General features: G+C 43.6%; 1 protein-coding gene across 1 annotated transcript; it reads left to right on the top strand.

Moving 5' to 3' along the window:
• Positions 1–270: 270 nt before the first annotated feature.
• On the top strand, positions 271–11,323 carry APEX1 (apurinic/apyrimidinic endodeoxyribonuclease 1). Its single transcript, XM_015821398.1, has 5 exons — positions 271–346; positions 4,299–4,440; positions 7,370–7,551; positions 9,455–9,647; positions 10,732–11,323. The coding sequence occupies exons 2-5, from the start codon at positions 4,380–4,382 to the stop codon at positions 11,244–11,246; spliced, it is 951 nt and encodes a 316-aa protein (XP_015676884.1). The 5' UTR covers positions 271–346; positions 4,299–4,379; the 3' UTR covers positions 11,247–11,323.
• Positions 11,324–12,539: the final 1,216 nt, after the last annotated feature.

Here is a 12,539-nt window from a genome sequence, read left to right as displayed (position 1 = left end):
TGCAGACAATTTTCCGGGAGCGGTTAGAGAGGCAACGCCTGACGTCACCCGGTCATTAAACCCCGCCTCCTCCCTCGGCACGTGTGAGGGCGCTTTCTGACCCAGTCTTCTCTTAACCTCTTCTTTGCCGAGCCGAATCGAGCCGTTCCTCGATCTCTTCCTCTGCCGCGGCGTTTCCTTTCGCTTTAAGAGGAAGCCCCGCCTCTTGCCCGCCTCAGCCTCTGTCACGTGACCATCTCCACTCCACGTGTTTCTCTCTCTCTCTCTCTCTCTCTCCATTCAGGGATTCCTGCGGATTTTGCAGCCGCTTTGGGGTGCGTGGAGGAAAACCTCGCGGTCCGGCGTGGTGAGAGCCGACGTGGCTTAACATAAAATCATTATTTTGATAAGGCTTTTCCTAATTGCATTTCATCCATAAACGAGCAAGGATCGGTGTCCGGCCTTCCCTCTTTGCATTTTTTAACACCCCCCCCGTGCTTTTATATATATATATATATGTATATGTATATATGTATATATAGTTGGATTTTATAGGGATGGGGAGGGAATGAAATAGGGGTATAAATTACCTTGAGTGCTTTTTGATGCACCCTGTCGACCCAAATATGGGAGAAAGAAATCTTTTTTTTTAACATGCAGGCAGCCCAGGTTCGAATCTCAGAAGGGTATGTTTGTCTGATGAGAGCTAAAAAGTTCAAAATAGCTATCCCATTCTCCCTTAATTCTTTGTTAGCAATCCAAATTTTATTTATGTATATATATTATTGGATTTTATAGGGATGGGGAGGGAATGAAATAGGTAGAGGTACAACATAGGGTAAAGAACAAGGATTAAACCAAAGGTAGGGATAGGTACAATAGTGGGGTTACCCCCACCAATAAATCGACACTTTAGCAAGCAGACTACCGTCCGGGTGTACGTATTAAATGTCCGTAGTTAATATAATACTAAACAGCTATGTTAAATAGACCTATCACTACTAATAAGAATGAAAAATTAACCAATACATATTATTCATTCTACGAATAACAATAATTAATGTAGTATTACTATATTACTAATTGAATATAATTATAAATAAACTTATAAATACTAATATATTGCTTATTAATTATAATTACTTATAGGTAAAATCGGAAATATAAGAGTATTCACAGCAATCAGATAAGATAAAAGTTGAATAAATAAAGGGTATGTCTAGTTTAATGAAGAGAAGGACGAGGGGGGACATGATAGCAGTATTCCAATATCTCAGGGGCTGCAAGAAAGAAGAGGGAGTCAAGCTATTTTCTAAGGCACCTGAGGGCAGAACAAGAAGCAACGGATGGAAACTAATCAAGGAGAGAAGCAACCTAGAACTAAGGAGAAACTTCCTGACAAGTTAGAACAATTAACCAATGGAACAACCTGCCTCCAGAAGTGGTGAATGCTCCAACACTGGAAGTTTTTAAGAAGAGACTGGACAGCAATTTGTCTGAAATGGTATAGGGTTTCCTGCCTGAGCAGGGGGTTGGACTAGATGACCTCCAAGGTCCCTTCCAACTTTATTATTATTATTAAAAAGTATCATTTATCCTATTTAATTTCATAACCTTTTCTCATTCTGTCGTATTGCTAACCATTGATAGAATTTTGATGTATTAACCTTTGATATTGCCAAAACTATTGAGGATACAATGAAAAGAGGTTTGGTCAATCGGAATAGAGCTGGAAGGGACCTTGGAGGTCTTCTAGTCCAACCCCCCTGCTCAAGCAGAAGACCCTACAGCAGGATTCAAGCAACAGGAAGCCCACCCTGGTTTTGTTAGGCTGCTTAGATTCTGCAAGTTATAACAGAATTGGAAGGGAACTTGGAGGTCTTCTAGTCCAACCCCCTGCTCAAGCAGGAGATCCTATGCCATTTCAGACAAATGACCATCTAGCTTTTTCTTAAAAGCCTCCAGTGATGAAGCACCCACAATTTCTGTGGGCAAGTAGTTCCACTGGTTAATTGTCCTCACTATTAGAAAGTTTCTCCTTAATTCCAGGTTGATTCACTCCTTGTTTAGTTTCTATCAATTGTTTCTTGCCCTGCCCTCTGGTGCTTTGGAAAATAAATTGACCCCCTCTTCTTTGTGTCAGCCCCTCAAATACTGGAATACTGCTATCACGTCACCCCTAGTTCTTCTTTTCTCTAGACTGGCCATAGCCAGTTCCTGTAACCGTTCTTCATGTGTTTTAGTCTCCAGGCTAGTTGCTCTTCTCTGCACTTTTCCCAAAGTCTCAACATCTTTTTTGTAATGTGATGACCAAAGCTGGATGCAATATTTCAGGTGACAGAAATTCTGGTCCCAATTGTGGTTGTAAGCCGAGGTCTGCTGGTACTCTCAAAATTAAAAAGGTCCCCATCAGTACAAAATGTGCTTTTTTTCGGCGTGCTTCTAGCACTGCAGAATAAAGCAGCATTAATTATATTTTTAGTAGCTGCATGACATTGTTGGCTTGTGTTCAGCTGAGATATTTTGACCCTGTTTGGAAAGTAAAGCTCTCTCTCTCTCATCCACTGTTTCTCCTGCAAAGGAGAGGGTGTTTGGGAGACAACCTTCATCATGTCATTTGCTTTGAGGAAAGTGATATTCATGCAATTTTTGGCATCTTAACTATCTAAATCATTTGTCCTTTGTTCTCATCAAGGACTTTGGAGGCTTGCTGTTGGCCAAAAGATATGTCAGCCAATTAAATGGCTGTAGCCTTCCAAGAAGGAGAGTGCAAAAGTTGGCTTGAAACTCAATATTAAGAAAACCAAAATCATGGCATCCAGCCCTCTCAATTCCTGGCAAATAGATGGGGAAGAAATGGAGGTAGTGACAGATTTTATTTTCCTGGGCTCCAAGATCATCACCTCAGATGGGGACTGCAGCCAAGAAATTAAAAGACGCTTGCTCCTGGGGAGGAAAGCTATGGCAAATCTAGACAGCATACTAAAAAGCAGAGACATCACCCTGCCAACAAAAAGTGCGTATAGTCAAGGCCATGGTTTTTCCAGTTGCAATGTATGGATGTGACCATAAGAAAGGCTGAGCGACAAAGAATTGAGGCCTTTGAACTATGGTGCTGGAGAAGACTCCTGCGAGTCCCTTGGACTGCAAGGCGTTCAAACCGGTCAGTCCTAGAAGAGATCAACCCCGACTGCTCTTTAGAAGGCCAGATCCTGAAGTTGAAACTCAAATACTTTGGCCAACCTAATGAGAAGGAAGGCCTCACTGGAGAAGGGCCTAATGCTGGGAAAGATTGAGGGCAATAGAAGAAGGGGACGACAGAGAATGAGGGGGCTGGATGGAGTCACTGAAGCAGTAGGCGTGAACTTAAATGGACTCCAGAAGATGGTAGAGGACAGGAAGACCTGGAGGAACGTTGTCCATGGGGTCGCGATGGGTAGGACACGACTTCGCAATTAACAACAACAACAACAAGCCTTCCAAGATCCAATTAATTCTCCTAAGAACAGAAGTTTTAATTTGGAACGGATTCTTTGCAAATGGGCAGAATTGATGACCAGCGAGTCATTTTTGTGGGGTCAGGAAGGTGGGTTGCTGATGGAAGAGAGGAACAGTGGATGCATTTGGAGGAGGAAGAAGGCGGCTCTCAGGATATTCTGAGGGAAAATAAAGCCTGTTTGGGTGTAAACGGGGATAGAATGCACTACAGGTCGCCCTCAACTTACAACAGTTCATTTAATAACCATTCAAAGTTACAGTGGCACTGAAAAAAGTGACTTAAGATTGTTTTTCAAACTTACAACCGTTGCAGCATCCCCACAGTCATGTGATCAAAATTCAGCTACTTGGCAACTGACTCATATTTATGACAGTTGCAGCGTCCAAAAGGGGGTCGTGTGATCCCCTTTTGGGACTTCCTGACAGGCGAAGTCGATGGGGAAGCCCGATTCACTTAACAACCATGTTATTAATTTAACAACAGTGATTCACTTAACCACTGTGGCAAGAAAGGTCGTAAAATGGGGCAAAATTCACTGAACAAATCTTTCACTTAGCAAATGTTGGGCTCAATTGTGGTCGATAAGTCGAGGACTACCTGTATTGCAGGCTAACTCTGCCCACTGCCAACAGTTCGATCCTGACCGGCTCAAGGTTGACTCAGCCTTCCATCCTTCCGAGGTCGGTAAAATGAGGACCCGGATTGTTGAGGGGCAATAGGCTGACTCTGTAAACCACCTAGAGAATGCTGTAAAGCACTGTGGGGAGGTATATAAGTGCTACTGCTACTGCTGCATGCCAGTTGTGGTCATCTTTTCCAGGAGACGCTATTGTTGAGAAGCCTATCATTGGCAAAGCAAGGCAGGCGGATCCTTCATCCGAGACCCACTTGGGGACCTGCAATGCCAAAACGAGGAAAGAAGAAAGAAGTTGAAGTCCTTCCAGCAGAGAAGGAGGCAGCAGGTATGGTCAGAAAATCCAATATAAACCAGAGATGCTACTACTAGGAATATTAGAAAAAAATATAAACAAAGGTGATATATATATATTTAATCATACATGCGATAACGGCGGCAAGAATTTTGTTTGCCCCAAATTGGAAAGCAACTTTGAAGTGCCTAGCGGAGATGCGCTAATAAGAAAAAATTTGTATTGCGTAGAATTGGATAAGATGACTAAAGAGTTAAAAAAAAAACCAGGAGGAAACAGAATACTACTTAATTTGGAATAAATTTTACAAATGGAAGGAAAAAAGGAAGTGAATAGAAGGGATATAAGTAGAGGAAGAATATTAGAAATGTATAGCTGCATATAAATATATAATGTTTACTCTTGTGTGTACAGTATGGAACGACAAAGATATATGTCAAGGATGATACACTACGTTCAGTGTTTTTAATTTTGTATTTAATAAAATGTATAAATTTAAAAAAAAAAATTGGGATTGATTTGCGAAAGGGAGCTGCCCCTTATTTTATGATGCCCTGCATTGTAGCATGTTGTCTTTTTGACCTGAGGTCCTTCTTGGTGCTCCCTGACTTTCCAAGTCCTCCTATTTGTTAAATGACGCCATGTATCCTTCAGCACTCTTCCCCTGACCCACATTGAGGTTTGTCACACTTGGCTGCAACAAAATTAGAGCTTTTGATCTCTCTGGGCGATGAACCACCAGCTGGCTGCTTCTGTCTTTCTGTTCAGAGCAGAGAAAGGGAGAGAAATAAATGTAAGGAATCTCTGGTGAATCAAGGAAGTTGTGACATTTCATAGGGATGGGATTTATATCAGTTAAACCTGTTCAGGGCTCAAATCCAGCAGATCACCGTAGAACAATTTGTCTCATCTGGGCCACGTTAAGATGTGTGGACTTCATGTCCCAGAATTCCCCAGCCAGCATGCAGGCAGAGGAATTCTGGGAGTTGAAGTCCACATCTTAAAGCAACTGAGGGCCACAAAGAAGAGGGAGTCAAGCTATTCTCCAAAGCGCCTGAAGGCAGGACAAGAAGCAACGGATGGAAACTAATCAAGGAGAGAAGCAACCTAGAACTAAGGAGAAACTTCCTGACAGTTAGAACAATTAATCAGTGGAACAACCTGCCTGCAGAAGCGGTGAATGCTCCAACACTGGAAGTTTTTAAGAAGAGACTGGACAGCCATTTGTCCGAAATGGTGTAGGGTTTCCTGCCTGAGCAGGGGGTTGGATTAGATGACCTCTAAGGTCCCTTCTAACTTTATTATTATTATTATGGATCATCGCACAGTGAGCCAGATGTTCAGACTGGATTTGGCATTTTGTTTACCTACCGAGTCCTTACCAAGGACCTGGGATAGGCAGATGTGGATGTTTGATGGTATTACAGATATCGTCGCAGGATGGAAGCAGTTCCTAGTAAGGCCGCCTTTTGTAATTGTTGTTGTTGTTATTATTATTATTATTATTAAGTAGGAATGAGAATGAGTAGTCCCCGACTTACAACAGTTCGTTTAGTGACCGTTCAAAGTTACAACGGCACTGAAAAAAGTGACTTATGACTGGTTTTTACACTTTTTGCAGCACCCCCATGGCCATATGATCAAAATTCAGACGCTTGGCAATTGACTCATGACGGTTGCAGTGTCCCGGAGTCATGTAATCCCCTTTTTGCGACTGTTTAACAAGCAAAGTCGATGGGGAAGCCAGATTCACTTAACAACCGTGTTACTAACTTAACAGCTGCAGTGGTTCACTTAACAACTGTGGCAAGAAAAGTTGTAAAACCGAGCAGAACTCACTTAACAACCATCTTGCTTAGCAGTATAAATTTTGGGCTCCGTTGTGGTCATAAATTGAGGACTACCTGTAAAATCCCCTCTCTTTTTAGATATGACCACTGCTCCTTTCTCAATCTTGGTTAGAACATGACTCTCGTTCTACAAATGAACTCATGCAAGTCTGTAGAAAAGGAGCCAAATTTTAAAATCAGTCTTACCTGATTACAGGTAGTCCTGGAGTTACGAGCACAAAATTTGAGCCCAAATTTTCTGTTGCTAAGTGAGGCATTTGTTGAGTGAGGTTTTTTTCATTTCACGACCTTTCTTGCCACAGTCTAATAATAATAATAATAATAATAATAATAATAATAATAATAATAATAATAATAATAATAATAATAATAATAATAATAATAATAATAATAAAAAGTTGGAAGGGACCTTGGAGGTCATCAAGTCCAACCCCCTGCTCAGACAGGTAACCCTATACCATTTTGGACAAATGGCTGTCCAGTTTCTTCTTAAAAACTTCCAGTGTTGGAGCATTCACCGCTTCTGGAGGCAGGTTGTTCCACTGGTTAATTGTTCCAAATGTCAGGAAGTTTCTCCTTAGTTCTAGGTTGTTTCTCTCCTTGATTAGTTTCCATCCGTTGCTTCTTGTGCTGCTTTGGAGAATAGCTTGACTCCCTCTTCTTTGTGGCAGCCCCTGAGATATTGGAACACTGCTATCATGTCCCCCCTCGTCCTTCTCTTCATTAAACTAGACATACCCAATTCCAGCAGCCGTTCCTTATATAAATCACTGCAGTTGTTAAGTTAGTCACATGGTTATTAAGTGAATCTGGTCTCCCCTGTTGACTTTGCTTGTCAGAAGGTGGCAAAAGGTGATCGCACATGACCCATCGAAAAATAGGAGCCAGTGCCCAAGCCTCTGAATTTTGAGCATGTGACCGTCGGGATGCTGAAACCATCGTTAATTGTGAAAAAAAGGTCAAAGTCACTTTTTTCAGTGCCGCTGCAACTTTGAACGATCTGTTGTAAGTCAGGGACTATCTGTTTCCAGTGGAGTCCGATTTTCATCAAACAAACGTGTGTTTCTCCCCCCTCCCCTCTTCATGTTGTGTCTTGTTTCTCTTTCCTTCAGAACCAGAGCCTAAAAGGGCCAAAAAAGGTGGAGCAAAAGCAGAGAAAGAGGCTGAGGGTCCAATCTTGTACCAAGATCCTCCTGATAAGCTCACTTCATCCAGTGGCAAAAAATATACCTTGAAGGTCACTTCCTGGAACGTAGATGGCATCCGAGCCTGGGTCAAGAAGAAGGGCCTGGAGGTAACCCAGACGACGACTCCAGCCTTTTCTTTTCCTACAGTGGTCCTACAGTGACCAGTAACTGGTTCCTTCCACGTTGGGTGTGCCTGCAGTGGTTTTTCTCTATCCTCACCCAAAGGTTGAGCAGAGAATGTCATAAAAAGAGAGGCTGCATCTAGGCACCACGTATCAGATAAGATAGCCGTTATTGTCATTTTTTTTTCTGTGTACACAATAGCACACGTTAAAATGAAATTCCGATGCCCGCTCTCGAAGGAAAAGAGGAAAAAAAAAACACCCACCCAAACAATGTCCCCATCTGAATGACACCATCCCTAGCAGAATAAATTAGGAGGGGGAATTGTAAATGTTGTCTAGTGAGATCAACTCCATGTAATTGTATAGCTAGTACTCATTTAATAACGCTAACTGGGACTGAAAACACTGTTCAGCGCCATGATCGTAAGTCGAAAAAAACCCACATGCCCACACTGTTTAGCAATAACCATTCTGACTGCCATTGTTAAGTGAGGATCTCACATGACTGTGATTTTCGACTTCCTGCCAGCTTCCCCGTTGATTTTGCTTGCAGGAATGTCACCAATTGTGGCCATCGTGGGACACCACAATGGCTGGAACTTCAAGGACTGGTTGCTAGTATCACTCTTTCAGTACCATTGTAAGTTCAAATTACCACTGAACAAATAGTCATTAAACGAGGACCACCTATATTGGCAACAATGCTGTATGGAAGCTGTATGGCAGGGTTCTGCCTAAGGCAGGGGTGTCAAACTGCTGGCCCACAGGCCAGATGTGTCATCCAGAAGCCGTGCCCACCCCATTGCCGGCAATGGCAAAACCGTCCCGAGTTTGACACATCTGGCCTAAGGCCATCTCATTCTATTATTTAATTAAATAATAAACAGGTAGTCCTTGACTTAACAACAGTTCGTTTAGTGCCCATTCAAAGTTACAATGGCACTGAAAAAAGTGATGGCCATTTTTCACACTTACGGCCATTGTGGCATCCACATGGTCACGCAATCCCAGGATCCTGGGAGCTGAATTTCACACATCTGGAGGGGACTCGTGCTGGGGAAGGCTGTTTGTTGCAATTCATTGTGGATCTTGAATGAAAACAGTATCTGCATTGTTGCAAGGCCATTAAAAAACAATTAGAAAAAAACTGTGGCATTGTAAGCGGTGGAGAAGAGAACAGGCAGTCCCCATGGAGCTACCAGCAGCCAGCTTGGTTGAAGTATCAAGGCAGGGTTGTTTTTATATCCTCTTCCCTTCAAATAAGGAAGAGAATGCATCTCTTTTAGAGTAAGGTCCATAGTTAATGTTTCCTCACTAGAAAACCCAGGAGAATGTGATATTTTTACCCATCTAATATCTTGTCTCTAGACTAGAAAGTCCTTAGGCTTGGCAAAGGAATGTTAGTCTTCCCGAGTCAACCAAAGGTTGGGAAGAATGTTCGTAAAAGGATTTCAGACTGTCAGAATGGATAATCCTCTGAAAACACAATGGGTTCTCCCATCCCCTTTCTCTTCTGACACGGCTTCACTTTCGTGGCTTTGGTTTAATTGTAAGTGTGTCTTGAGGGCACTGGCAAAAAAAGGGTCATAACAATTGCAGTGTTACTCACTTCTTTGTAAAGGAGGCCAGTTTAAAAATTATTACTCAGTATCACTCTGCCAATGGGATAGTAAGAAGTGTAAAATGAGGATTTTGGTGACTGTATTAGCTCACTCCATTATGTTCCGTCCAGGTAGTAACATTGGTTAGCAGGTCAAACCTTACTTACCCTTTGTGAGATTCTGTTAACCTCTTTTAATCTGCAAATCCCATTTTTACTAAGAGGTAACAGCTGTCAACAAATATCAAAATTTTATTTTTTTAAATTTTATTTTATTCCCTGTAGTGGGTAAACAAAGAGGACCCGGATGTGCTCTGCTTACAAGAAACTAAGTGTGCAGAAAAACAGCTGCCTGCTGACATTCGGGATCTGGCCGAATACCCCCATAAATTTTGGGCCTGTTCTAATGACAAGGAAGGTTACAGCGGTGTGGCCCTGCTCTCCAAGAACAAACCTCTGGACGTCACCTATGGGATTGGTAAGGATTCCTCCATCCTTATTTTGGGATCTTAACTTCCTGTTAGACTCGTGAATTATCCTCCACAACAGGGCTTTTCAACCTTTTCACCCATTGTACCATTTTTAGGATATGGCAACCATCCGAGTACCACCAGTCGCCTAGCAAGGTGTCAAAAAGTTGATGACCAAAAAAAAAAAAGGGGAAAAAGTGATAAAGTACAGGTAATCCTCGACATGTGCCAGGATCAGCGCTGAGCGGGGGAGGGGAATGAGCTGAACCAGTGGCAGCACCGCACAAGCCTGAGCGAGAGACGGCTGGAGCTGCAGGGCTGTCAGGGCTCAGAGGAAGCGCTAGGATCAGTGCTGCTTTCCAGCTGATCCGCGCTTCTTCGGAGCTGTCAGGGCTCAGTGGAAGCACCAGGATCAGCGCCAGGCTCCAGCTGGAAAGCAGCACTGATCCTGGTGCTTCTGCTGAGCCCAGAAGAAGCGCCGATCGGCTGGAATGTTGCAGCATCTCCAGGGTCTTGTGATTTACATTCAGATGCTTGGCAACCGATTCATATTTATGACGGTTCACAGTGTCCCAGGGTCACGTGAAGTGACCAAAACCTGCTGCAACCACCCAGCAGACGGGGAGAATAAAAACCAAACACCCCACCTTTGCTGCCAATCCTCAACAGAAATGCTCACAACAATGAAAACCTCGGACAGGAGGAAGAGCGCCGCCGGGTGGGCAGGCAGGTGTCTTGCTCAGCTGTGTCTTGGGGGGGGCACTTTTTTCAGTACCATTTTAACTTTGAACAGTCAGTAAGCAAACTGTTGTAAGTCGAGGATTACCTGTACTTTTATCACTTTTTTCTTTCTTTTTTTGGGGGGGGGTCATCAAGTTTTTGACATCTTGCTAGGTGACTGGTGGTACTCGGATGTTGCCATATCCTAAAAGTGATACATTGGGTGAAAAGGTTGAAAAGCCCTGCTATATACAACATATTTTCAGGTAGAATGACTCTAGACAGGGAACTGAACCTAACATGTCCTCCCTTGCCTTGGCTTGCTCAAAGTCAACATTGCCCTTAAACCTGTCTTCTACCTGATCGCCATAGGTGAGGAAGAACATGACAAAGAAGGCCGGGTGATCACAGCAGAGTTCTCCTCCTACTTTCTGGTGACCACCTACGTGCCCAACGCTGGTCGGGGACTGGTGCGCCTGGAGTACCGCCAACGTTGGGATGAGGCCTTCCGCTCTTACCTGGAAGGTTTGGCTGCCCGCAAGCCCCTTATCCTGTGCGGGGACCTCAACGTAGCCCACCAGGAGATTGATCTGAAGAACCCCAAGGGGAATAAGAAAAATGCCGGCTTCACTCCAGAAGAGCGGGCTGGTTTCAGCCAACTGCTGGAAGCTGGCTTTGTCGACACTTTCCGCCACCTCTACCCCGACACCCAATATGCCTACACTTTCTGGACCTATATGATGAACGCCCGGGCTAAGAACGTGGGCTGGCGGCTCGACTACTTTGTGATCTCCAAAGGGCTTCAGGAAGGGCTGTGTGACAGCAAGATCCGCTCCACAGCCTTGGGCAGTGACCACTGCCCCATCACCCTCTACGTGGCCATGTAACACATGCAGACGAAGGCCCAAGCCTATTGTAGCTTGAGCGGGAAAAGAAAATCGGAGCTAAAATTTATGTGTATGTCTAGGACAGGGGTAGGCAACCTTGGCTCTTTTATGACTCGTGGACTTCAACTCCCAGAATTCCTGAGCCAGCATGGCTCAGCATGGAAACCTCCATTTCTCCTCAGCATGACTGCCTCAGGAATTCTGGGAGTTGAAGTCCACGAGTCATAAAAGAGCCAAGGTTGCCTACCCCTGGTCTAGGACTACTCAACCCTTTTAGAGCAGTGTTTCTCAACCATGGCAGCTGTCATTGTGGACTTCAACTCCCAGAATTCCCTAGCCAGCCAGCGAGGCTGGCTGGGGAATTCTGGGAGTTGAAGTCTACACTTTGTAAAGTCGCCAAGGTTGATAAACACTGCTCCAGAGTTAGGATTTGATTCCCCCCCCCATAAGGTAGGCCCATCCCAGGCTGTTTAATACAGTTCCACAATGTAAAAGTCTGTCTTTCAAAAGGCATGTGTGGCCACTTTGGGGCTAGCTGGAAATAAGGTCTTGCTTTGACGTTCTTCTGCCTGGATAAGTTCTCCAGAGAAGATAGCTTAAAACAGAGGTTGGGAACTATGGCCCTTTTATGACTTGTGATCTTCAAGTCCCAGAATTCTTGACCCAATTGAAGTCCACAAGTCATAAAGGGGCTGTAGTTCCCCATCTCTGGCTTAAAAGGTGGGGCTGGAGCGGGGTGAGTGCAAGCTATTAAAAGCAGTCATTGATTCCTGAGATAGCAAGGGTCATACTGGAGTCTTTGTTTTCTAGTGTTTGCAAAAAAAAAAAAAAAAAGCTACCCCACTGCTGCTGTTCTCCAGATGTTAGCTCTATCTTCCTCCTTATTTTGACTATTACTCCTCATTAAAAAAAAGTAGCCTGCCTTCCTCACCTTTTTCTTTTTTCCTCTCGCTGCTTTGACAAGGGTGTAATTCACCAAGACATATTTTAATTTCCCAGAAAACATTAAACTTCCCTTTTATAAAATGTAAATCGATAAGAGCTTGTCTCGTTTTCTATCTTGAATGCTATCCGTTAACAATTTCAAGTGTGGCCTTTTTAAGCAATGGCTTCCTTTTAAGTTTCAACTTTATCCCCACTTGACGTTCAAAGTGGTATGGAAGAATCTCCCTCCCAAGTTGGTTTTCACAATGACTTTGGTAACTTACGTTATTTCGCTCTTTACAACAGTGCAGCAGTCTTTTTATTTCCAGTCATGGAAAGTTGGCAGATCATTATTTCCCCTTAAGCTAA

Source organism: Protobothrops mucrosquamatus, unplaced genomic scaffold, assembly GCF_001527695.2.
Source record: "Protobothrops mucrosquamatus isolate PMUCROS unplaced genomic scaffold, P.Mucros_1.0 scaffold1323, whole genome shotgun sequence".
Classification (NCBI taxonomy): domain Eukaryota; kingdom Metazoa; phylum Chordata; class Lepidosauria; order Squamata; family Viperidae; genus Protobothrops; species Protobothrops mucrosquamatus.
Note: the sequence above shows the minus strand (reverse complement) of the source record. Positions and strands in the feature narration are given on the sequence as shown.